Genomic DNA, 27813 nt, shown 5'->3' on the forward strand with positions numbered 1-27813 from the left:
GAACTTGACAATCTTTGATGACACCTTGGAAATATAGTTTGGTAACCTCAGTGTACTTCTGGAAGTAAGTTCTCCTCTCCTGAATACAGATTCGAAGTGGCTTCCTGTGCAGGCTAAACAACATGGATGGCTACAGCAGAAACCCAGGACTCTTTCCATAACTAATCATGCCACAGGCACACTTAGCATTTCCAAACCTCAAAATGTGTTGTATTTCTGTCAGGAATGAGAAATAGCAGCGTATTGAAGGCACACAGATATGTTCAAACAGTTAATCCGAATCCCATGGTTGATGGTGTCAAATGGTACTGAGAAATGGAGGCAAACAAGGAGGCAGCCACCAACACAGTCCACTGCACACATGATATCACGGAGAACCCAAAGTGTAGCAGTCTACACCTCAGTGGAAACCAGACTGATACAGGGCCAGTCATATCTCCCTTGATATGATGCTGTTAGTGCATTACAGTCATTATACAAGGAGACCAATCGTATGCAAATCAGTCCAACTATGTTGCAAAAAGCTAATCAACCACAGGCGAAACACCACGTCCCCTCTGCATGAGACAAGAAAAAAGCCAGACACGTTGGTGCCTTTCTGGGCTTCAATAGTAAGGCATATTTAAAGACCCTATGCATAAAAAGCAAAGGGTACATAGCTGAACATTACGCTCCCACACATGGACTCTCAAAAAACATAATAAAATGTTATGGGAATTATTTGGCCAGTGCTTCTGAACTATTGACGTCAACAAAGTGTCACTGTCTGTATTCCGCAGGTTAAAGGCAATGTTAAGAAAGCAAATAAGGACAGAAATGTCTTATAATATGATGTTTCAGTCTATGGCTCCTGCATTCACTATTCCAATTCTTAAATCAGGCGTATGAGTCCCTATTAAAATCACACATGAAACCAAACCCTTATATGCCAAAATACTGTTTTTAATGTATAAACAAATGATAGGTGATTTTCAAAACAGTCAGTATAAGAAATCTTCCAAGACCACAATACCATTTTTTTGGAATCACAGATGATGTTCGGGTCGCTGCAGCGGACATAGAACTCTGGCTCCCCGTTTGCCATTCCCACTGGCGCCCCTAAAAGAAAATGAGGAACATGAAATCTCTCCACTTGTGTAAATGTTGCATGATGAGAGTGGAAACTTAACTGCAGTTGGAAGGTTAACAGCCTATAGTTGGGGGATAATGAACAATTTACAGAACGAAGCGAAAAAGCAAAATTGTAGGTTCAAAATAAAAAATATATTATAACATTATACATAGCTGACATTCACAAAGCCTAATTATGCTAGACCAAAGTAGGGAAGAAATACAGGGAATGAAAAACAAAGCACAGCTTTGCTCCGATTTCTTCAGGCAAATAAATCTTTACATAGTAAGACAAAGGGGCCCATCAGGGGTTGGGTGGAGCGTAAAAAATGCAGAGTAAACGATATAACCGCAGCATTACCGCTCTGCCCAATCCCGAGTTTGGGCGGAAAGTAGGAGGTTTACCTCCAGCTTTTTGCTGGATGTAAAACTCTCCACTTTCTGCCCATCTGTGGCGCTATTACTGCAACGATAATACCACCAACAGTAATAGTGCTTTTACTGCCCCATAGAGTCCTATGGATTCTCCCAAAAATGGGGAGTAACAGCCTTACCACAACTCGGGATCCGGCACTAACAGCGCTGGACCCAGTTGTGGTAACGCTATTTGCCTTTGCAGTATCCCGGCGGCCGGGATATCGTGAAGGTTGTGATGAGGCCCAAAGATACGTGTGATAATTTGCATGAAATAAATTCCCCTACACCCCTTCCTGTAAGTGTATATCTTGGTGTGCACTGACACAGAATGCATTTTATTTACACCCATGAGTCTTGTATATTTCTAGTTAATATCATATATGCATTATGTGTTATTATTCGGGAGTTTAAAAAAACCTAAAAAATGTGTTCAGTGACGTGCCATAGACCTTTGCATATGAGGAATATGTTGCATATGAGGAAGGGATTTCTTCTTACTGAATTACCGTAGAACACCTGCTATCTTATTTTGGTAAATTATATGCTTATCACATAAAAGTAAAATATAAATGAAAATAATAAAATTCAGTATTTTAGGACTGCTAATGTCACGTGTACTATTTCTAGGTGTATGAACCAGCTGGTTAGAGGCTGAGGAACTCACAGGGTTATCTGTTGCCTTTCCCCAGCAGGGGCTGGAGCTCCCCCTCTCACTGCAGGAGCAGTGCCCTGCCAGGAGACCTGCCCCCCTCAGAAGGTAGGCAATCTGCCTCACTGCGCTATTATCTGAAATCCGCAGCGCTTCTCAGAAATAATCTTTTTTACTCGATGGAGCCCCTCCATAATTCGCCACTACAACTGTGGTGGGCTGCATGCCACTCGTTTCTACACCCACTCTAGTGGAGTACACCGGAGTGCAACGGCCACCAACTGGAGACCACGAGGACCCCGGCACTCCAAAATGGCCACCCGCATTATTTTCTCTTTGTTTCCATAGGAGGAAACACACCAGGGCCAGTAACCGATCCTTGGCTGTAAGCATACACTTACTGGCCAATTGCAAGCCGGCAGGCGTCTAAACCGGCCCACAGTCGAAGGCACGCTTTCAAAGGCACCATCCTGTCGTCAGCCTGTCAGGAGCGGTCGAGCCAAGGGCCACGACCCCTGCTCCCCCCGTAACGCTCACCTGCCACCGACACTGCTTGACTGGGTAAGCGTGCTGCCATCCATTTTTACAGCTTTTCCCATGCCGTCCCTAACATGAGTTGCACACCGAAGCGCTTAGTGCATTACTGCTTATTTCCTTAATCCCAAGTTCCACTATGCTTCCCTGGAAGCCATACAGTTCGCTTAGTCAACTTGTAAACTTTTACCCTATTCACTTATTGCTACGGACTACAAACCATCAAAGCCGCCCAGGGACGTTATTACAACCTACTACCTCTGTGCCTATGCTGCTTATATGGAACCAAATGTCCTGCTGCATTTAATACGCCACCTGCATATAAGGTACAAATTTAGACTTGCACTCTTGGCTCGTGCCATACGTGATCCTATGCATTTTGTCTTTGCCACGTAACGTTTAAAACATCCTAACAACATCAGTAGGTATTATTGTTTGACTGGTATAGCCTTTAAATGCCTACGGTGTATCTTAGCTCCAAGCCATACCAGGCCATTGTGTAGTACTGCTTTTGGCGCCGACTGCATTTAGACTCATGCTGCACTGAGCTCAGATTCAGGCGGCATTAGGTGGATGTGCATGACTGCATTTTGATCCCCACTCATTGCGTCATTCAGACCCTTGACACACTAGGTCATTATGTATTACTGCTTCTCTGATACCCAACCACTGTGCGATTTAATCTTACGCCATTTCGAGACTATTGTACCGAACTGCTCTTCTGTGCCCACTGTGTCTAGAGTCATGCTGTATTGAGCCTAGATTCATGGTATATCAGGTCACTATGCATTACTGCTTTATGATACCTACCCATGGGTTTATCTAGGCTCATGCATCCTGGATACAGTCTCTTTAATAGATACCTTAGCAGGTATACACTCCTACCTGTGTACACCTTAGCCAATGTTGAATCGACTTATTTGTGGGCACCTTTAGCCAATGTTGAATCTGCCTATCTATATGCATCTTTAGCCAATGCTGATTCTGCCTATTTGTGTGCATCTTAGCCAATGTTGAATCTGCCTATTTGTGTGCACCTAGCCAATGTCGAATCTGCCTATCTATATGCATCTTTAGCCAATGCTGATTCTGCCTATTTGTGTCATCTTAGCCAATGCTGATTCTGCCTATTTGTGGGCATCTTAGCCAATGTTGAATCTGTCTATCTGTGTGCATCTTTAGCCAATGTTGAATCTATCTATCTGTGTGCATCTTTAGCCAATGTTGAATCTGCCCATTTGTGTGCACCTTAGCCTGAAATTGTAAGCGAAGCACCCTTATTGTACCCAACTACCCCTGACCATGCTCACCTGGTTCACCCTCATCATGTTCCAGTTTTGTGTCATGCAAGATAGTGTACCTTGTAGCGGTAATAACTACGTAGCTTTCAGCAATGGCCTAGCCATACTTGGATGCCTGAGACACTTCCCCATCCCCTGACCCACACCATTGCCACCTAGCTACCTCCAAAACCACACCACTAACGACAGTGACCTCCCAGTCGACACCCTAGCCAACATTATTACTGATAGAACTTCGTGTCACCTTAGACCAAGTTCTCCATGTTTGACAGGGGGCGCCAGTCCCAACTCCACCAAACCTAGTACTAAGCTCTCCATAACCAAGTTTCCAGGAAACACACTCACCGCCAACCCTAACCTCACAGACCGTAACTGTAGACTAGGCACCAGATTCCCCCATATGAACAGTAACCTGTTTGCCAAACCCCACACCAAGACCAATAAAAAAGACACAGATTCTAACAAGCCCCAACCACTCCCCCTAAAAGGAGCTCTACTAAATGTCAGGTCCCTTGTTGCCCGTCCTACAGAAATCGCTGACATCATCCTGACCAACAATCTCAACCTCGTCGCCAAAACAGAAACTTGGCTACATGAGGCAGCAGGACCCTATTTAACCCTAGCTATTCCTGACAACTACTCCATCATCAGAAACGACAGACCTAATGCTCGTGGAGGAGGTGTAGCTATCATCTTTAAATCCTCTCTAGACCTCAGATCAGTCACCTCCTCTCCACTAAAATCATGCGAACATCTCACAATCAAGTTGCAAACTTCGCCCAAAAGCACAATCTCCATCCACCTCATATATAGACCCCCAGGTCATCTTGGAGCCTTTGAAGAAGATATCACTTCTCGAATAGCTGAGAACTCTAAGCCATCAGCGCAAACTATCATCCTCGGAGACTTCAACTTTGGGTACAATGACTCTCCAGCCTCCTCCCTAGCTAACGCTCTAGCTGAGCATGGCTTCACACAACTTAGCTTCCAACCTATCATCAGAAAGGTAGAATCATCGATTGGGTAGCTGTTCTCAATTGCAATACTACTTGAAAAGCCTCCCAACCTCTCGCATGGACTGACCACCATCTCATCCCACTAGATATTAATGTCAATAACCTAGAACATAAGAAAATGCCCTACTGCACCAGCCTGTCCTACCAGGAATAATCGTAACATTACTGCTGAAGCCCTAATACCCTTGGTTCTTCCCGCTCGCAACACACTTCCGGCCACAGCAGACCTTAACCTATTGGTCAACACCTATAACGATTGCATGGCCAATGCCATTGACACTATCGCCCCTATGAAAATGCGCAAAGGAAAACCCAGAGCACATTTGAACTCTTGGTACACCCCCAAACCCAAACTATTGAGGAAAAAGAAAGCTAAACTAGAGACACTATGGAAAACGGCACCATCTACTGAAAACAAAACTCATCTTACGAATATTTCTTCCTTATATAAAAATGAGATAATACGTACTAAGAAAGAAGCCTACAACGTTAGGATAAATCAGGCAGGATCCTGCACCAGAGAATTATTCAATATCCTAAAGGAACTAGAAAACCTGAATCCTCCTGCAGATACTTGCACGAAAGACAAACCTTGGTGCACTAGTATCCAGAACGCCCTTGCCAACAAAATCACAGGGCCCCAAACTAAAAACAGAGTGTAAACGACAACAACTCACCTGTAGCAAGTCTACCAGCCCAAGTGCACCACCCCCCACTGACACTAATTTAGGTTTCACTTTCAAAAAGTTAACTATACCTGAAGTACATAAAATTATAGCCTCTCTAAAACCATCCAATTGTAAAGGGGACAGCTGCCAGGCCCAGATTATAAAAGACACAGCCAGAGATCTATCCCCCTTCATCACTAAACTAATAAACCTGTCATTTCCCACCAATTCAGTCCATAGTAATTTGAAACAATCATGGGTTCTCCCACTTCTAAAAAAACAATCACTAGACCCGGCTATACCCATCAATTACAGACCCATCACCACGGTCCCATTCCTGCTAAAAATCCTAGACAGAGTGGCTTATCTGCAAATTCAAGACTATCTAGAGACAAACCAACTGTTAGGAATACGTCGATCTGGCTTTAGACCGAAACATGGAACAGAAACGGCCCTTGTCGACCTCAAAAGCCAGATTGATGAACTTAAAGATAAAGGTAACGCCGCCATCCAACTCCTTTTAGACCTCTCAGCAGCCTTCGACTTGGCCGACCATAAAGTCCTCTTCAACCACCTATCATCAGCAGCTCACTTCTCCTTCTCTGCTGTCATGTGGATACAATCCTTCCTGCCTAATAGAACCACGAGGCTCTTCTCACCCATAGCGGCAGCTGACCCTATTCCTATCACATGTGGTGTCCCACAAGGCTCATGTGTTTCGCCTACTTTGTACAACATATTTACAAAGCCACTCTTTGACAAACTGGACCATCTGGGTATCACCTACATCAATTGTGCAGATAACACCCAGATACTCCTTACCCTCTCAGGTAACTTTTACGCTGACGTCATCCGGAAATCTTCACCATCATTCAGGCATCGATGGCCACACATGGCCTCTGCCTGAATGATGAGAAAACTGACCTTCTCCTTGTTGGCTCATCCAATAACCTGCTGAAACTCAGCACCAACTATAATAGCATCATCATCGATGGAAATACCATTCCCATTGTTAAAAGTGTGAAAACCCTTGGCTTTTATCTTGATGCTAACACTAACCTTTCTAAACAAATTAACATGACTGCCTCAGCCACTGCCTACACAGGTAAGCTGATTAGGGCTTGTAGACCTTTTTTGTCCTCTAATAGCTGCCTCACATTGGCCAGTGGCTTTTGTACAGTCCAAACTGGACTACTGTAACAGTCTATACCTAGGCGCAAACCAATCCATAATTAATAAACTACAGGTACTCCAAAATAACGCGCTACGAGCGGCCTTAAACATTCCCAGGCGAGAGCACATCTCTACCATTAGAAAATCATGCAAATGGCTCCCCATACAACAGAAAAATCGACCTAAAAATCATCTGTCTCACATACAAAGCCTTGAACCACCTAGCCCCTGCCTATCTCACTAACAAATTCACTCTGAAATCTGCTGCCAGAACCACTAGATCCACTAACACCTTATGACTAACGGTGCCCAGATTCACCTTAAAAAGAGCTGGGGGATCCAGTTTCACAGTCCTCTTCTCCCAACTTTGGAACACCTTACCACCAAATATCAAATCCATCAATACCTCTCTATCATTCAGAAAACAGGTTATTAGATGGTTATTGAATAAAAACTAAGATTTACCATCTTGTATCTCTCTTATGTTTCGATGATATTGCCTTATACTTTAAATGTGCTTATTACTTACAAACTGTATAAATGTATAACTTGTAAAATGTATATAATGTATCCTGTAGCCGCTATATAATGTATCCTGTATCCGTTTACCTAAGCGCCCTTTTACCTCTGGGTCTGGAGAACTATATAAATAAATAAAACAAGCAAAACAAACAAACAGTTACCGTACAAGTTACTTACCTGTAACGCCTGTTCTCCAGCATTGGTATTTTTCATGGATTCACATGCTCATTGAATATTCCCTGTCGTCAGGACATGTGGCAAAGGGCACGATGAACCCAACATGAACTCCAAGTTCCCCCTTAGCTCCACCCCAGTGGACTTTCTCAGATTTGGAAGGGCATGTAATGTGGCAGTATGATCCAAGAAGAGCCAGAGAGGGGTACGAGGGAAGGTTGCATGTGAATCGTTGAAAGAAACCAATGCTGGAGAACACGAGTTACAGGTAACTTGTTCCTTCTCCTTCATTGGATCCTTCATGGATTCATATGCTCATTGAATATGATTATACAGCAGTACATATACACAATCAATGGGCCGAGGAATAGCTCAACAGAAGCAATCAACTCACATCTCACTTTTGGAGCACTCAGCCTTTGTAAGTAGGTTGCAAAGCACTGCCTGGCCGACTCTGGATTCCTCCCTAGAATCCCTATTGGTGCAGCAGAACCTTGTGACGGTATGGACAGACCTCCAAATGGATGCCCTGCAGATGTCGATCAGGACAACACCAGACAGCAAGGCCATAGTTGATGCCACAGCTCGGGTCGAGTGTGATCTTGGTCTTCCTCGCAGGGGCCTGTTGGCCAGCTGATGGCAATGTGAAATGCACGCGGACAGCCATCTCGAAATGGAAGATTTCGCTAAAGCCTTGCCCATACCCACTGGTCCAAAGGCAACAACAGCTGCGATGACTGTGGAAGTCCTTTGTACAAGCCACATTAAACTTGAGGGCTTGTGCGACACAGAGTGCAACCCCCATTCTGCCGGGGAAGAGGGAGAGCCAAAGAGCACAGGCAGTATGATTGGTTCATTCAGGTGAAACGCTGAGGAGGCACAAATGAAGGGTTCGTCCGGAGTACCACCTTGGACTTGAGAAAAGCTAGATATGGAGGTTTGCAGGATAATGCTTGCAGTTCTCCTACTCATTTGGCTGAAGTGATGGCAACTAGAAATGCCATCTTCTAGGAGAGGAATTTAGGGTGGAGCACTGTTTAGAGGCTCAGACAGAGGGCCCATTATCTTCAAGAGGACCACATTTAGTTACCAATCTGGCTGGTGGTCTGGGTTCATATAGGCAGAAACGCCTGGAACAGAACATTGACCAATTCTTTTATGAGCCTCTGTGACCAGGGGAAAGGCTGGTGTGTGATGCATGTGTAGCAGGAAATGTCTGACAAATGTACTTTAATAGACTAGCATGCCAAACCTGCTTCTGCTAAAGACAGGAGGTATGGTAAGATTTGAGCAGCTTGGGTGTGGAACTGGTCTAGTTGCTGAGACTCACACCATGGTGTAAAACGTTTTAATTTGTGCTTATAACATGACAGTGTAGAAGATGATCTAGCCCTGGCTAGAATTTGCTTGCATTCAGGAGGCAATGGGATGTGTCTGAATTCTAGGGCTGCAGGAACCAGGCTGACAAATTGAGGGAGCCTGGATTGTATTGTAGAACAGGCTGGCTGTCTCTGGAGAGCAGGTCAGGGAGAAGAGGTAGTTTGACATAAGGATCCGCTGATAGGTGAATGAGGTTGGAGTACCAAATCTGGAGTGGCCATGCTGGGGCCAGCAGGATCACATTGCAATGGGTCTGTTTGAGTGCATTTAGAAATCAAAGCACAAGTGGAAATGGTGGAAAAGAGTAGAGGAACAGACCCTCCCATTGGAATGAGAAGAAGTCCTCTAGACTGCTTGTTTGGGGATATCGACTTGAAAACTTGGTACGCTTCGTGTTGGTAGCTGTGGCAAACAAGTCGATCCCTGGATGTCCCCATTGAGGGACGAGGCGAACACTTGACTTTGGTGAAGCTCCCATTTGTGGCAGGACTACAACTCCCTACTGAGAGAGCCTGCAATGGCATTGTGAATATCCGGTAAATGGAAGGGTATGAGATACATGTTGTGTGCTAGTGCCCAGTCCTTCTCATGTCCGTGGCAATGCATATGGCCCGGCCAGAGGTGTCAATGTGGGACACAGTGGACTCCATGATGTCTTGCGCCACCATTTTTGCCTCTGCCAGTTCCGCCTTGAATCGTGACTGGCTCTGCACCAGAAGTTCATGAAGGAAGTCGGCCATTTCCTGCCAAATCCTCTCGTTAACGGCTGCCAGCATGGCATCTGCGTTGGATTGACGAAGATGCAGCGAAGTGTTGAAATAAAGCTTCTTCCCGTACGCCTCCAAGATCTTCTCATCCTTGCCAAGCAGCGCCGAGGACGAGGTGGCCGAGGACGACTGAGGCTCTGAGTAGAGTGACGCCGCAGCAATCACTGAAGAGTGCGGTTGAGGGTGGGCCGACAGCAAGAATGGATCCCCCTCCATTTACCTATACTTGGCGTCCAGGGGCCGATTGACAGGTTGGGCCGAGAGGGGCTTGAACCACCCCTTCTTGGCCAAGGCGACAACGTCCTTTTGCATCGGGATCCGCGTCCAGGCCACGGGGCATAGAGTGAGGACCTCGGCCAGTACCCCCGTCACCGGTTGTTCCACTTTGGGTTGAGGAAGGGCCAAGTACTCTGCCAGACCTGCGAGTCGTTCATGGAAGGCCTTGGCAGACGATGTTGTGTTGGGGTCTTCTTCCTCATCTGTGTCCAGGGCGTCCGGCTGGTCCGGAGCGGGTAGAGGAGTGCTGGGCGCCGAGGGTTGAGGTGTGGAAACCAGAGCCGGAGGCTGGTACAGAACCGCCTGAACTGTGGAGGACCGGGGAGCCGGAATCGAAGGGGCCGGCATGGGCAGCAGGGGCTGCACCGGGGCCTTCATCGTTGGAGCCATAGGAGGAATGACTACAGGTGCAGGCGGAGGGGCAGGAGGGAGCATGTCCCTGAGCACATCCCTAAGGATGGACCCCATCTGAGGAGATCTCATGAGCGTGAAGAACTTTTCAAAGAACCTGTCCTCGCAGGCCGGTGGGGTGGCAGATGATGTTGACGGGGTAGTGGGCGGCTGCTGGGGCCGGTGCGTACTCTGTATAGCTGGTTTCGGGGGTAAACCTGCCCTGCGATGCTGATGGATAAACTGTAGGTGTTAAGACGGATTTCTGAACTCTGTCCTGGTGGCGCAGAAGTTCAGAAGGCCAACCTAATTACTTGGAACAGGGTAACCTCTGGACGAGCCAGACCAATCAAGGTAGCGATCGCGGCGGTCAAGACTAGGTCTCAAGAGGGGTGAGGGTGACTGAAAGCCCGCAATGAGCACACAAAGCGAGGACACTTACAAATTACTCCAAACAGGTGTTATATTAAAAATATATACACATTTATTCCAAGGCCTTTAAAACAATGACCGTAGCGAGAAAATCACAATATAACGATAGTAAACCAACACATACCAATACAATATATATACAAATACAACAAGTCTCAAGCGTTAGATGCACGAAATGTGTAGTCCACCTAAAAGGGAGGGAAAACAGGCAGTGCGAAATAATGCTTAGACCCAGTCCGCCTTCAGAGGCACCTAACTAGAAGGAAGTCCGAGCCCTGCGAAGAGTGGAGCCTTGTGCTCAAAAGTACCTGCACACGCTGGTGCCAACGGGCAAAAGGGGAGTCTCTTCGAGGGAAATCAGGCAGTTCAGTTTAGTGCACAAATGAAGTAGAACAAGTTTCGCGACTCAAGCGCAGCCTCCACTGTGGGCAGAAGCAGAGCGCGAGTATGGAAAAGGGTGCTGTTTTGACACAGCGGGGAAAAGCTATGGGCTCCTGCAGGAGGGCGACCAGTTACTAGTTATGCTACTCACCGGTCCCCGATGCAAGCAGACCCAGGCTTCTCCGCGTCAGTTTCAGTAGCTGGCAGTTTCAGAAGAGCAGGGAACGTCTCGTCGTCGTGTTGAGTCTGCAGCAGCAGAGTTGAGTAAAAGACGTCCCAAACGAAGAAACCCGCACAGTTTGTTACCACAGCAGGGCAACGGAGCGGCCGTGTGTATCTGAGCCAAATGTACACTACTCACTTCAGACCTGGGAACGCCAAGTGTACGAAGCGTGTGAGAGGGACAAGGACTCGAAATACTACACAACCTGGCGGCGGTTACAGAGCAAGACTCCTGTGTAGGCTGGTCAGTCAGCTGGATGGCCCAGAGACGCTTCCGAAGGCTTACTAGCAGGAGATGGTGAAGATGCCGAGAATAGCTGTTCCCGCTATTCCAAGGGTCGAAGTACCAGTACAGGCCTTCTGGTTCGATCAAAGGTGAAAAGGGGTTTCACAAGGCGACGGCAGTGCAGAGGAGCAGTCCTTCAGCGGGTCACCAGCGATTCCTCGGTCCAGCCTCTTGGTTGCAGGATACTTGGCTCCTGTATTCCTTCGTTCGTGAGAACTCAGGAGATCGACATGGTAGTGGTGTTTCCAGCCCCCTCTTATCCACGGTTCCCTTCGCGCCAAAACGGAGGGGACCCAATGGGAGATCCGCTCATCAACACTCAAACCATTCGTGGACCAATCACGGACCACGGTGGTCCCAGGCATTCACACCACCATAGACTCTCTGGCACCCAGGATGTGTATTGGGACCAGACATCCCAGCCCACATCCTGGAGGCACACACCAGGCTTGTAGAAGCCCGCGAAAGCATCCGTGTTTCGCGGGAAAGTACATGCCCAAATAAGGAAGGCCCCGGGTCGGCTCGACCTGGGGAAGGTGAAGGGAGCAAGACGGTCAGCGGACAGGACAAAGGAGCCTCGTGGTCTGGCCATTTTGGGAGCCAGGCCACCATTTTGGGTGAAGCGCGAGAAACGCGCTTAGAACGCCAAAAGGAGCTCAACACACAAGAAACGATCGCTGCCACCATTCCCGTCCGTGAATCACTTGCACCGATCAGTTACAATCCTAAACGAGTATCTAGGGCCTGTAGAAGGCTAGAGACCCAAGAGAGCTGTAACTTAGCTTACAGTGCCCTCTTGTGTCATGTTGCACGAAAGCCGCAACATGATAAAAGAAACTACGGAAAACAGCGTTTCCCGGTACTGACTGTCTTAAGGGCATGTCAGTTTCCCCGTAAGAAAGGAGTGAAAGCCCAGAGGAGTGCGGCAGAAGGCTGCACTTCTCTGGCAAAGTCGAGAACAAGGTGAAAAACAACAGCAAAAAGTTTAGGGGTTGCCACATGGAAGGAAAATTACCTACAATTACGAAATCTTTCCTAACAGTAGGCCACGTACCTGGTCCCACCTTGGAACTCTTTCTCCCACCTGCTCCGTTCCTCAGGGAGGTATCGGACGAGCAGCCATCTTGTCTGGCGATGTGGCCATCTTGTCGAGCTGCAGGGGACGGGACTTAAGAGTAAGAGCCTTGCTTGGGGGTCCTTTAAAAACAGGTATTGCAGGGGGGTGGGGGCACAGCATGGCTACAAGATGGTCGCTGCCTGAAAAGGCTCTTACCAATGATCTAAATATCCTGCAGTATCCTCCTGCTTCCCTGCACCAATGACGGGCACAGAACAGTTTTTTTTTTATTGCAACGAACATTGGGCACATGCTGAGCTGACTGGAGAGAGCTGAGTCGCGAGCAGCTGCTTACTGCGTTGGAAGTCTGGTAAGCCCAGGTCAGACATTGGCAGATAAGCCTGCGGAGACTGTGAAGTGGCAGGGAAGAGCAATGGCTCCCTACCGCATTTATAATCACTGCGGTGGCTGGAGCGTAACACTGAGTCCTGTTGGGGCAAAGACTGCAGGAGCCTCCAGGTCCTGCGACGAGGCGGGTGTGAGGGGTGCCTCCCCAAAACGGACTGCAGCAGTCGGCCTCTCCGTAGGACAGCGTCCCTTTTCAATAAACAGCCTGCTCATCCCCCTTGCATAGATCGGGCAATGGATTGAGAAACAGGGGGCAGCATGCCACTGGAAGAACTCAATGTTCTGAGCGGGTGCGTGCTCCGTCCTGGCGCCATACCCTGGCCCCAACTATACGCTGGTGGGGCACATGCTGAATTGAAAAGCTGAGGAGGCGGCAAGGCACATAGCAGCCTCTCTGCTGCTGAGGAGGAGGAGCCCTTGTCCATAACTGGGCCGGCCTGCTGCCTAATCAGAGATGAAACTGCCTGTTGAGCCCTGGGAAACTGAACTGTGGTGCTTAACGTGCCCAACTTGGAGCTGGGAGGGGCCAGCTGTAGCAGTCTCAGGTGAACTTGGTGGAGATTGTGGAGTGTCTACCCCTATCCTTGGTACCAGGAAACCGGCATGTTAGCTCTTTGCCCCAATAAGCTAAGCCCATATTACTATACCAAGTGGGTCTCAGCATCATTTAAGTGGTAACACCTCCTGATACAGCACGGTCAGGCCCACGTCGGAGAGGACACCTATGACAGCGGTTAAAGTGCCAAAGATTTTGAGCCAGAGGATTGTCGATCACTGAATCACCCCTTGAGAGTTGATGGTCTACCTGGCTAGAGGTAGACCTAGGGGTGTCCGATCCGAAACGTGCTGACTCCCTGTTCCCCTGGTTCTGCACCGCTCGCTAGAGATCGCTGTGTAGGGGGCGGGCGCTCGAAGTGTGAGGAGGGGAGCTCCCGGCAGTCCAAAGACCGTTGTGTCAAGTATAGGCAACCAGAAAAAGCAGGCGAAGATGGACCAATGCGCCAAATCAGATCAGCCAGTGCCATGGATGGCTACATCCCTGGGTTCCGCGCAGATTGATGTAGCTGCTCTGAACCATACCCTCCCAGATCGACGCCCTTACATGTAAGGTGGACATCTCAGCGGTCCAGATAGATAAATAGTGCAGGCATATGAGAGCGGCAGAACAAGAGATTGAGGTCGGAGAGGACAAAGTGGCAGCATTGCAGCAGGAAGCAGCGCTGTTACAGCAGACTGTAAAGTGAGTTGTGGCCAAGAATGAGGACCTCGAGTGTAGGTCACGCAGGAACATCTTGCGTATACTTGGTTTCCCAGAGTTCACCCGATCAAAAAAATGGAGAAACTCATAATTCATAGATAAATTGCTTATGGATTCCCTGGGTTCTCTCCCCATCTCCAACATGTTCCTTGTGGAGAAGGCACACAGGTCTCTGGCAGCTAAACCACCTCCAGGCGCCTCCGAGCGGGCTATCATAGCCAGTATCTTTAATTACAAGGACAGAAGTGTGCTTCTCAAGGCAGCAAGGGAGAAGTACAATCTGCGTGTTTCCAGACTTTAGTCCCCAGATCCAGGAACAAAGGAAAACCTTTCAGGCTGCTAAAAATATATTGCAGAAAAAAGGAAATTTGATACGCTATGCTGTATTTGCCGCAAAACTATGGGTGGTTCATAATGGGAAAACACTGTTCGGCAGAGGCAGCGGTGTGTTTTGCAGTGGAGCTACCGGAGCCAGGGGGATTCCCCGCGAGGACCCAATTATTGAGCTCTCTTATGGTCATACCACTATCCTTTGTATTTGATTTTTGCTACTTTTGTTGTGCGTTGATATAAGTGGGGCCTCAGTGGCCCCTGGTTCTCCTTATGTAGGTGCTGGTTGCAGGGAAGGGTATACTCATCGGTTACATGGAGTTTATGTGGCCGCCAGTAGCTCGCTATTTTTGCAGTAACTGCGTACGAGGGTGGTTAGTTAAGTTGTTCTAGTTGACTGGGGGTGGGGGTGGTGTTGCAGCCAGCATGTGTATGTTGATGTTTCTGGTGTAAGTGGATGTGGGGGGATGGGTGGGCACGTGGGGAGCACAGCATTCATGCCATGTTTGATTTTCTCATGTAAATTCTGGCCGAGGGGGGCACGCCGCTCCTGCTTAGTTATTGCGGGGGTTTCATTGCGAGCTGGAAGGGTGAATAGAATGCTGCTGGTATATTCATGGGAAGAGCGCGGGTGAGCGATTAACACTTATGACTTGGAACATCTGGGGTTTGACAAACAGGGAAAAAACATCACTTCATCATGAATCAGGCGAAGAGACATCAGGCAAATGTGCTATGCCTACAAGAAACCCACTTAGCTAAATGCAGTACACTCCCTGGAGGTGAAGGGTGGGGAACCATAGATATAGTTCTTCATAATCTTCTCACTCCAGAGGGATCGCTACTTATATCCACAGGTCCCTGAACGTTCTACTGCATGAACAGGTTGCCGATGGAGAGGGACGATTTCATCTCCTGGAGGGGGAATGTCTGGGTACACAGCTCCTCATTGTCAACATCTATGCTCCAGATGTTGACTCACCAGACTTTTTTCATGGGTGTGCGGTTCACATTCACAAATTCCACTCTTATGAAGTGGCGTGGGCAGGAGAGTTTAATGTCGCTCTATCCCCATCACTGGACTGTTCAGTCACAACTCAGGTGGTTCCTCTGAGGGCTACAATAGCATGGGACGACATAGCAGAGTAAAATGGCTTTGTGGCACATGACAGTGCATCTAGAATCAACTATGTTATGATTATGACAAACCTTGCTAGATCAGTACAGGCCGCCAGGATACTGCCCCAGACACTATCCGATCATTCTCCTGTGGTGGTGGTGATGACTTTCCCAGATCAGGCAACCTGTCCAGTCCGGTGGCATTTTAGGGCTTGCACCCTTTAGGATGCAGTGTTCAGGGATGAGATGGCGCAGAACATACAGGTCTTCTTCTCAATGAATGAGGGGACGGTCTCATCCCCAGCATGACCTGGGAAGCGTTCAAGGACCATATAAGAGGATGTTGTATCTCTAAGGAAAAGGGGGTGCTGAAATCGTTACGTAGAACACTGAACAAGCTAGAGGGGGAGATTGGGCAGGGCAGGGATCCGAGAGCGACAGACTCTGCAGGAGAGAAGAAGGGAGCATGCAGAGGTGGTGTACAGGGAGGAAAAATATCTAGATGACCTGCTCGCTGCAACCTTCTATGGTGAAGGGGATAGGACAGGCCGCACTCTGGCCTGGTCGGTAAAAAGAGAGGAACCAGGGTACTATCCTTGAGATCGAAGACCCGGTGGGAGGCCTAGTTAAAGACTCTAGAAAGATTAACACTGTATTCCACGATTATTATGATCGGTTGTACTCCTCCCAGGCACAGGCGACACTTGAAGAGATTAGGCAGTTTTGGATCGTGTAGCCCTGGGTTGGCTTGACCCGGCGCATTCAGATCTATTAAATACACCTCCACCCTAAGAGGAGATAGGGTGATTATGTCCCTCCCAAATGGGAAAGTTCCCGGGATGGATGTTATAACTGCAAAGAAGTACAAAGAATATGCATAGCTACTGGCCCCCCATCTACAGCGTATGTATAAACACTCCATGTCCATGTCATCTGGTGCTTTGCCGGAATCTACATGAACGGCTCTGGTGACACTGCGTCTGAAACCCGACAAAGAACCCTGTCAGTGTGCTTCTATCAGGCTGCCATCCTTGATAAATACAGACAACAAGAACATTGCTAAATTACTCGCTGATAGGTTTCTCCCACATATGTCGGCCCTAATCCTTCCAGATCAGGTAGGCTTCATCCCCAGGAGGTCTGCCCAAAATAATCTGACGCCTATTCACTTTGATGCACTATGTAGATGACTAAGTCCCCATCGTAGCTGTGGCACTAGACACAGAGAAGACCTTCAAAGTCCTTTATCGCTCAGGTCTGGTGCTGACGTACCTTCAATGGATTTGTATACTGCCTCTCCCCCTGTGTCAGAGTACTAACTAATCAGATGGTGTCTGATTGCATCAATCCTACTAGGGTCACCCAAAAGGGGTGCACCCTGTACTCTATCTTATTCGCCCTGGCTATCAAACCCCAGGCCTGTAGCATAAGGGAGTACCATGCTCTTAGAGGAGTCAAGATGTACTCACATGCCTCGACTATATCGCTATATGCCGATGACATGCTGTTGTATGTTAAAAAAAAACACACACATAACCTGCGACTGCTGGTACATGAAATCTGACATTATGGAGAGTACTCCGGATTAAAAATAAACTGGTTGAAATCGGAGGTGCTGCCCCCAACGCCTGCGGTGTGCGCAAGTGATATTGGGGAGGATTTTAGATGGTTCTCTAACGGTATACGTTATTTGGGGTGATGTTGCCAACTTCCCCGGCCCTGCTCTACGTGGATAACTACGTGTCAATACTGGAGCAGCTAGAATGCAAGGGGGAGGCGAGGATCGGCATTCCCCTGTCGCAGGCTGCGCGGATCTCCTTGACTAAAATGGGAGTAGTGCCAAAGATGTTAGTTGAGTTTAATAGCATGCTAATGATCCCTCCATCCTGATTTTGGAAATGCGTTAAAAGTCTTCTGGTGAGGCTGGTATGGCAGGGAAGACAAGCCAGGGTCTTTTTTGACATCCTAACCCTACCGTTTGAAGAAGGTGGGCTGGAAAACCCGTATTTATTTGTTTACTACTTTGCGGCATAAATGTAGTGCGCTGTATGGTGTTGGCACCCTTTATCCGAACTCCCGAATATCAGACTGGAGAGGACGACGACTTTGCCAGACGACTTGAAAGGGATGTTATGGGGGAGGAAGAGAACGGTGACATGGGGGGAGGTGAAACAGGTGGATGTCACGTGCTAACCTGAGAACGGGCATTGTTGTGTGGGTGGGGGACGTAGGAAAATGTAACCCTGAATTTGCAATATATGCAGTGCATGGGCTTGGGATCACGCATGTGAAAGTCTTCAAGACTGAGTTTGAAAAGCTAGGCGTTTATACTCTTGGGGATCTGGTAAAGGTATTACTTGGGATGTACTGAAAGAAAGAGGTGCCTAGAATGCAGTGATATTGCTGCTGTATTTCCAGCTGAGATAGAGCCTGCACATACTGTGGCTGCACGTTCCCAAGGCACTCGTGCACCTCCCTTTGGTTCAATTAGTGGTCAACCAACCTGGACCTATAAGGATGGTATCTTCCTTATACAAACTTATAAAGGTGCAGCGGGTTGGGGGCTCAAACCTCGTTTAGATCAAAATGGGAATTGTAGTTGGGGAGGGCACTATCTGATTCACAATGGCAACAGATATGCATGCTAAACCAGAGAGTTTCCCTGAATAATATAATTGTTTAATCCATTTCAAGTTTCTGCATCAGGTGTACTATAACACAGCCCAATTGAGTAGGTATTACCCAGAGAGGCCCGCAAGTTGTTCCAGGTGTAAGATGGACCCAGTAGATTTTATACACATGGTGAAAGATGAGAAACCACTTATGCCAACCAGCCGTAGTAGGCCACTGGACTTTTGGGCTCCCTTGCATTCATATATGTGCAAAGTCTGGCATGGAAGGAGAATAACTGATGTCCCACTTTGGGGGTACCTAGGCGAGTTAGACCAGAGGAATTGAAAGGGGGCAGTGTTAGGGAGAATTCTCATTCTATGGCTAATTCCCCTCACTTAACGAGTCCCCCAGCAGCTTTGCTGGATTTCTGGAGTTCATTTTTTCCACTTGGTAAGAGTGTGAGCCTTTTTTCCCACTCTTAAATGTGTTTTGCCATGTGTATTCCTACTGTTTGTGTGATCTTGGGCTCTGGAGCACACCACTCCATGAGACCCACTTTTATGTGTGTTACACAGCACCTTCAGTGCAGTGACACATGGTTGTCTTTTAGAATTCCCACTGAATCAATTTTTCTGGGGCTGACTACTGTCCCCCAGAAACAGGCAAAGTTGCCATTTACTTTATGTAGTCATTTAAAACTACAGACCCAGTACACCCCATCTTACATGGAGTACTGGAAAGGGTTAATTCCTATCCCTTTTGGTCTGTGCCTCTCTGAGCTTTGTTTTGCTCTTTTAACATTTAGACTTGGCTGGTGGCAGTGGTATCTACCCTAACTTTTCTACCGTGATTATACTATATAAACGTGGTATTGTTCCAGGCTATTATGTTAGCCTCGAACATAAACCCGCTTGACCAAATACTCTTTCTTTTGGCTCCGGTCGGGTTTATTCGCGATTTCTTTTTGTTAAAGTGCTTCTTGTGTTTTACTTTGCGCGGCAAACCAGGTGTGCCTTCTTTGTTCACAGTCCTTTGGCGTGATTCTGCCAAGAAGCCCTCCTCTAGGCGCCTGGGTGTCTAGGTGGACTGAATGTGAGGGAGGGGTGTAGTCACCCCCTGCACAGGGTATCCTAGGAAACTCAAGTCGCACTTTGCCATGATTGGCTGAGGTGGTTGTCCGGGCCGGACAACCCCCCTGCTGCTTGATTGACAGCCAGGCTGTGTGAATGGGGGATTTTTCACATAAAAGGCAGGACTCTTGGGCTGGAAGTCAGAGTCGCCACTGGAACTGCAAGGAACCGAAGAGAAGCGGAGAAGACGACGGCTGCTGCAACCCCGAGTCCCGGTGAAGCCCTGCTGCAGTCCTGAGTTATCTACCCTTCAACGACCAGAGATGATCCAGTCCAGAGTCTTCTTCCCTTGAGCCTGGTGGGGTCAACCAGCTCATCTTCCACAGCCAGAGGATCCTCTTTGTGGTCGAAATCGCTGCACACTGCTGTAGTGGTCCGGATAGCCATCTGAAGAGCCTTTCCTGTTTTAAAGGAGTGCACCTTTTATTCACTGTCGCTGCTGCTGGCCTCATCCCTGGGTAGTGCAGCTCACTCCAGACGTTGTCCTTCTTGTCTCCACGACTGAAGCTCCAGGAACTGTGAGTCTGCAGGAAACTACCAGGAATAGCTGCCGTGGCACCAGCTTCTTCAAAGAATAAGGTACTGTGACCAGCTTCGATAAACTAGGGTGAACCCTTTTCTCCTCATCCAAGGCTTGCCCTTGTCTTCCTTCCCTCTTGTAACTTTTGCTTCCTCTGTTGACAATATCCAAGTACTCCTGGCAACGTTGAATCTTGAACTGTCTGACTGTGTGATCCTCGACAACAGGAACCCGTTTCCACTTGACATTGGTGCAGGCCTATTGACTTTTATTTTCATGTCAGCAAGTGTTCTCTAATTCTGTCTGCCTTGACAAAAGTATTGCCTATGATTTTTGCCCCCAACTCTCTTTTGTTAACTCAGGTGCTAAGTGTGTTTTTACCCCGGTAACATTTCTTGCCGTGGATACGCGTATCTTTCGTAAGACCGAACTGTCATTACTGTCAAAAAGTGATTGCATATGTATTCCCAGTAACGTCTTTTGTTTCACAACACCGGTCCGTCAAAACAGAAGGTACTTACTGTTACGAAATCCCCTCGCCTCAGTGTCTCCGCCGTATGGCAACGCTGGAGGTTACCATGGAGGCGGGGACTCCCGTTCTCACAGTCCCGATTCCGTGGAAGTCATGTGACTTCACTGTCACGTTTACGGCGGGATAGGCTCTGCACCCTACACCTAAGAGGTGTTCAAAAGGAGCCCGCGGAGACCAGAACGCTGCTTCTAATTAGCGTTACTTTACCAGACTTACTTACCTTGTGCTGATCAATTGACCTCGGAATTCCTTCACCGACCCTTCTTTGCCTGTTCCTTGGATTTGTCGACTCGGCTTCTTCGACAGTGGTCTCGTCCGTCTGCCGAACCCCTTGCCTCCGGGCACCATCCTACTCTTTCCTTCCGCTGGCTCCGCGGAGTATTTCCTTACCTCTACAATCCCTTCCAGCCTTGCGCAAGCGGCGCTGTGAACTCTCAGCCGCCCAGAGATCTCTATTCATCACGTTTCATAGCTGCCTACGAAGAACTGCTGCCTTTCATCCCTAAAGTAAGACTGTTCTTTATTTTTCTATCTCCTTTGTCAGTACTGTTGTATATTCGTGGTTTGGACATTTTTCTCAGGATTGAGATTCGAGCTACTGTGCCTGCCCTGCTTTCCTTTGGATCAACTTAACTGGATACTTCAACATCATAGTGATTACTGTGCACCTGAACGCTATCCTGAACCAGTGCACCATCCCGGACCTAGTTGCGTCCCTCGTGCCGTTCGGGGTAGTATCCCATACTAATTACCTATTTTTTATTTTATCCTGACGTTGATTTTTCCTATCGCTAACTCTCTCCTATTAGGGTAAGCTGTCCAACTATATTCTGTACATTCTGGGATTCTGTACGGGCATAATTAAGGTTAACCCAATATTTTCTTTTTTCTCTTTTCTTAGTAGTTGCCTCTCGCCTACTCTTCTTGATACTTTTTTACCAAGCCTTATCAAGCCTCCTTTTCAGGTATTGTTCTCTCCTGCAAACACCGTACTTGTGTTGTGTTACCCAATCATTGCCTTGTAACAGTGTTTCCTTTTTTCCACAGCTTGGTATAGCGGTGTGGGTATCTCCGCTCTTTTGGGTAACCAATTCCTTTGCTTGTATTAACTCAAACAACAAAGAGGTGTGTTGCATTAAAGAGCTCCTCAGGTTGAGGAGGTCTGGTTCTGGAGAGTTCAATATCTTGAACATACCAGCTTAGACTGAAGGCTTACCAGAGCTGCTCCCTCTACCCTAGTGTCCAAAGGTCGAGCAACGCCCCGGCCTGTTCAACTAGCGGTGAGTAACACTTACCTTGAGTTGTTTTGCACAAAGAGAATTGGTTGTGTGTAGTGTATTTTACGTGTGGTTTTAATTTAATAGAAGTGAAGTGTTTTGCAAACAGATGGTTTAGAAATAAATGCACTTTTACTTTTCAACCAAAAACCTTGAGTCAGTGTTTTCTTGAGTCACAGTAATTGTGGTCCTTTGTGTAATTTCTACTACTACTCATTTGCTCTTGAGATAAGTCTGGCTGCTCCGCTACTGCTACCACTTTAACAGTGTAGTACAGGCTTGTACCAAAGGTGAACTTGTATTACCACTTGTAGTCTTAATTGTGTGTAGTGGTCCCTAAGGGCACTGCACAGGCTTCTGCCTAACAGGCAGATGGGTGAATGATTCAAAGACTGTGTGGGTGAAGCTGAGATGGGAAGGGAGAATAGTATTTTGTTTTCTCTGTATTTTGTGTTCTTGGCGGTGACCCGCCCTGCCTATGGTTTGGAAACTGGGAGAGGGGAATTGATGTATCATATGCTGGAAATTTTGATTCTGTTTACATACGTTCTCCTTTCTGATTTACCATGCTTTCCTGGCATTTGGGGTTTGGGGTGTTGGTAGGGGGTTGGTTGCGTTTGCTCTGCCGTATGTGTTTATGGATATAAAGAAATCAAAAAAAGTTTTTAAAAAAAATAGGTATTGTGGCCAAAAACCCGTTCACAATGCCGATCGGCAGGCCTGTCTAGGCCAAGGATAGCAAGAAATCCACAACAGAGGATAAAGGACAGGATATATCCAAATCCAGATCCCTCTACCAGCAGCAAGCCGAGAACTTACGCCACATGCAGACATAAACAGACTTAGTGGCAGGCCTCCGAGCTGAGAGGAGTACATTCAGGACGCCGTCTGACAAGTCCCACTACCTGCATCTAAGCATCTCAGCTGCCAAGCATGAAGGTTCAGGCTGTTGAGTTTCAGGTAGAGGACCCAGCCCTCTAGCTGGGAGAGCAGGTCCACCCCTCTTTGTAAGGCATCAGGGAGGGCAGTTAGACAGTGAATAGGAAGAATTCTCCTCCAGAACTTCCTGGAAGAGCTCCCACTTGTGGGTGGCAGAAGACTGTCTCCTTTTCGGGAAGATGAGCAACCGTTAGAAACACATTGTTGTCCAGAGTCTACAACCACAGTCACATTACTCCTCTGCATAGCGACAAGGACACCACACCACCTTGTTTCGTTTGGTGGTGCATGGCCACTGTGTAGACCGTCAGGACCAGAACAGTCTTGCATTTCACAGAGCAAAGGAAGGCAAGCAGAGCCAGCCGGATGGCTCTCAACTCCAGCAAGCTGATGTGCTCGCAGGACTATGAAGAGGATCCCAGACCACTCACTCAGAGATGCATCTGTGACTACGGTTACCTTAGGCCAGTGTCGCCAAAGCAAAACACCCCTTAATAGGTTGTCTCGCAATGGACCGCCATGCAAGGACTAGAGAAACACGGCTCGACACATGCAGAAGAACTGACATGGTCCTCTGAAACTGAGATCATTGACAATGAAGGAGCCACAGAAGCGATCTCATGAGTAGCATGTCTCTGGAACCATCAGAATAAAGGAGGCCATGACAACTCATGAGGTGAGCCGCTACCACTGCCAGAAGTTGAAAACCCTGGGTGCCGAAGAAAGACATAATGGCAGGACTTTGAACCGGTAATGATGTTGGCCCACAACGAATCTCAGGTACCTCCTGTGCTTTCCATTGATCGGCACATGGAAGTAGGCATCCTGAAAATCCAGCAATACCAACTAGTCCTGCAGGTCTGGAGCTTGCATGATCTGAGCTAGAGTGACCATCTTGAATTTGTCTTTGTACAGGTACAGATATCCGATCCAGGATGGGACGTAAGCCACCGTCCTTTATCGGGACCTGAATGTAAGTGGAGTACCATTTGTTGCCTCGTTCCAAGTGTGGTACCAAGTTGTTTGCGCACCTTTGGTCAGAAGCTGACATACTTCCCCCAGAAGGAGGGGTTCCGGAGGCAGGGCAATGATGGAAGGGGGATGGTCTGGAGGACGTTGAAAGGGAGAGAATAATCCTGTTGAATAACCTGTAGGGCCAAAGCATTGGACGTAGCATGGGACCATTCTGCGCTGAACTGGGAAATTCTCACTCCCACTGGGGACCTGTGGAAGACGTCCGTCTCGCACGGGTTTTGCACCAGGAGTGGCCCGAAAGAACTACGTGTGCAGCAATTTCACCTCTCTAACTTCCTCTGCCCCAACCCATGGGGAAACAATGAGATTGCAGTCTACCTGGGGGAGCTTGAACTCTTCCAAGCTAAGTATAGGAAGTAGAGGGTCAAAATATGCACCCACTGCCGGATGGGAGAGGGTTGTTGGATAGCCAGACCCAAAGATTTGGCAATCACCTGAGAGGATTGGAACCTCTCCAAGGAGTCCTTGGCTTAGGCCCCGAGAGGCTATGCCCATCAAAGGGCATATCCAGGAGCTTCACCTGGTCATCCTGCATGAAACCTGATCCAAGTCTTCATCCAAAAATGTTGCCTTAACACTGTGCCAGTAGCGATAGATCGCCCCACACCATCGGTGCTGGGGCCTTGACAAAGAACACAAGAATCTTTAACCTAAAGGCATCCAATTGTACCGGGGGTTGAGGGTTGGGTGGAAAATGGTAACTGTGGAGCACCTTAAGGGGAGTCCTTCGAGCGATGACCCCTCTTCTTAAAACTTAGGACTTATGAAGTGATTCTTCTTTTTCTCCTTTTGGGCAGGGGACCTCTCCTCTGACCTTCGACTTCGAACTCGAGCGAGATCCCCTATGCTTACCTTATCCACTGTGGAGAAAAGTAAAGAGTTTAGCCATCTGCTCACAGAAGGTGTTCAGGGGCATATATCACCTACAATGCAGTCATGAGTAGCACACAAGCGTACTTGGTGGCTAAACTCCACATATCTGGTGGCACACGATCCTCATGCAGGAAATTGACCAACCGTCATAAATCACAACTCATCTGCAAAAAGAGAGGACCCATAAACAATCCTTCTCTTGTCAAGCACCAACCCTCCAGAACTCGATCCCGCTATTGGCTCGGAATGCCCCCACAACTCTCCCACTTCACAAATCTTTCAAGACGTGGCTTTTCCAACATCCCCTGACCAAGGACTAATTCCAATGGCACACATACTGACGAACAGACCGCAACTCACAGTACTGCGCAACTGTTACAAGAAGCCACTCCAAACACTGGCTATCCACAGCATGTACAGCTAGGTCTGCAGTTTAAACGATACAATAAAAATGGATTGGCATGACCCGCAGTCATGGGGGTCATGTTCCTTCCTCAAGCAGTACAGATACATTCTGTAGGGGTCAGAAACTGACTTCTGCTGGCTGCAATCTGCGCAGTGTTTGAATCCAGAAGACTTTGGGGGATTAGGCATGTTTCATCGAAACAAAGTAGGTAGCGTGTTACTGATGCAGACAGAATGCACAGAAAAAAGGAAGTGAGGTCATGGGGCGCAACTTCTCGGTATATATTGGCCCCAATGTTGTGTCCAGCACGGGGGGTGTGTAGAGGTGTTTGGCAGAGCTGACGCAGAGCCACATTGCGCCCTCTGGGGACGGAAAAGCTTCAGAGAATCAGCTGCACTGGGGACAGAATATCATAGATGAGGAATCTATGGGAGGAAGGAATCTATTAAAAAGGGAGAGTTTGGGACAGTTGTTTAGCTAGAGTTGAACTTCGATATCAGGCTAGAAGCAACTTTAGATGTATAGACTAAACAGTCGTTAAGTAGGTGAACTATTGTGTCAACTGCACCAAGGTCTAATGGAAAAGCCACTATCGATGTTCAATTCTAAATGCAAAGAATTCATGGGAACTAGTAGATTAGTTAAGAAAGCATTGGCATTTCCTCGGCACTGGATGTTCCTTACATGTTAGGGACAAAGGAAACTGCGCCTTGCTCCTTCTCCTAGATCTATCCGCAGCTTTTGATCTGGTCAACCACCAAATCCTTTGCCAACACCTCCCTACCCATGCCAACTTCTCCCCTCCGACCATTGCCTGGATTGCCTCCTTCCTGGAAGGCAGAGTCATTGACACAGCCAATACCCCTGCTTCCCCCATCTCCTGCGGTGTCCCTCAAGGCTCCTGCATCGCCCCCACCCTCTACAACATCTTCACCAGACCCCTCTTACACTCCCTCGGCATAGCCTACATCAACTATGCCGGCTACACACAAATCCTAATCCCACTCTCAGGCAACTCCAATACTCTCAACAACATTTACCACACTATCCAGGCATGGATGGTAGCGAACCACCTCTACCTAAATAGCGGCAAATCTGAGATTCTTATTGTCAGCTCGACCCAAACCTGTAAGTCTCTCAATTCTCAATACTCCTCTAAATTCTCTGATTTTAATTGTGTATAATTGTCATATGTACTAGGCACTCACCTTTGTATCTAATCGGGACAGAGTATCTGACACCTAAGGCAACTGACCATTGTGAATTAGGGTCAGCTTTGTAGAATCTTATTAGAATATAATGTAACGTAATGAAATTTAATGTGAGTTGTAAATTATGTGAAAAGAAAAATTATGATGTTTGATGTTAATATGTATTTCGATACATTTTGCAAAGGTTCTATATTTTTTGTAACTGAACCAAAAACAAATTAAAAAAAAATACTCCTCTTTCCAAATCGACCAGTGTGCAATCCCAGTCTCTTCAACTGTAAAGACACTCAGTGTCTACCTTGACGCCTCTCTTACACTATCTAGACAAATGAGCACCATTGCATCCTCGGCAGTTTACGCAAACAAAGTCCTCAATGCAGCCAGGCCCTTCCTCTCGCAAAACAACTGTCTCACCATCGCCCAGGCTGTCATTGGTTCAAAGCTAGGCTACTGCAACGTCCTCTTTACTGGCACGTCTGCCAGCAGCATCCGAAAACTGCCAACCATTCAAAATAATGCATTGAGAGCAGCCCTGAACATCCCAAAATGGGAACACATCTCCAATGCCAGAAGGGAAGCTCAATGGCTGCCCATCCAGGAATGTATCAACATCAAAACCTTGTCCATTGCCCACAAGTGCCTTTTTAGCACAGCACCTCCATACCTCACTCAAAGTCACCAAAGCCCATTCCACTAGACCTACCAGGACCCCCTACTCAGAGCGACTGCTTGTAGCAAAAGTAAGAAGATGTAGAGCAGGAGGCACCAGCTTCCCTTATTGGGCAGCCAAACTCTGGAACGACCCTTCCCTCCCCCCTAAAAGGGCAAGAAAATCATATTGGGTCTTTCAAAAAGCCCTCAAAACCAGACTCTTCACTTAACCTCCCCACCCTTACTACCTTCTCTCCTACCCCTTCTCTCCCTATCTGAGTATGCTCAGAATGACTAATATGTATGTAACACTATTCACTGTGTAACCAATGTATGCTTTTATGTGCAACAGTGCCTCAATGCCTCCGGGCTGTATGTGCGCTTTACAAATGAAATACATAATGTTCCTTGTAATAAACCTTCTCCAGGCACTCAGCGGTGGAGCTCAGGTAATTCAATAATCCAGGGAAGTGTTGACTGGAGTGGTTGTAGAGCAAGTATGTGAGGAAGTAGTTACTTACCCTGTTTGTGTTCTTCTGCATTTCTCTAGATCTTCGACAGAGGTGAAGAGAGGATTTCTTTTTATTTTATCCAATTTCGTTTTCTCCCAGGAGAGTTGTGATTATAGAAGAAATTCATAATTTTCTGTAAATGGGACGCTGACAACGGTGGGTGGGGTCCGACAGCTGCTGCGGTAATCAACTAACGGGATCCTCAACATAAAAAGCTCAGGCCAGGACAGTGCTGTACATTTGC

At 47.5% G+C, this 27813-nt stretch overlaps 1 protein-coding gene across 1 annotated transcript in view; it reads right to left on the reverse strand.

The window, feature by feature from the left end:
• Nucleotides 1-27813, reverse strand: part of NPHP4 (nephrocystin 4) — a 1060260-nt gene that overhangs the window by 173039 nt on the left and 859408 nt on the right. The window contains exon 24 of the mRNA XM_069610268.1: nt 1013-1098. Within this exon, the coding sequence (XP_069466369.1) occupies nt 1013-1098 (86 nt within the window). The remainder of the gene's footprint in view (nt 1-1012; nt 1099-27813) is intronic.

The sequence above is a fragment of the Ambystoma mexicanum genome, chromosome 8 (genome assembly GCF_040938575.1).
Source record: "Ambystoma mexicanum isolate Mex_15411 chromosome 8, UKY_AmexF1_1, whole genome shotgun sequence".
NCBI lineage: Eukaryota > Metazoa > Chordata > Amphibia > Caudata > Ambystomatidae > Ambystoma > Ambystoma mexicanum.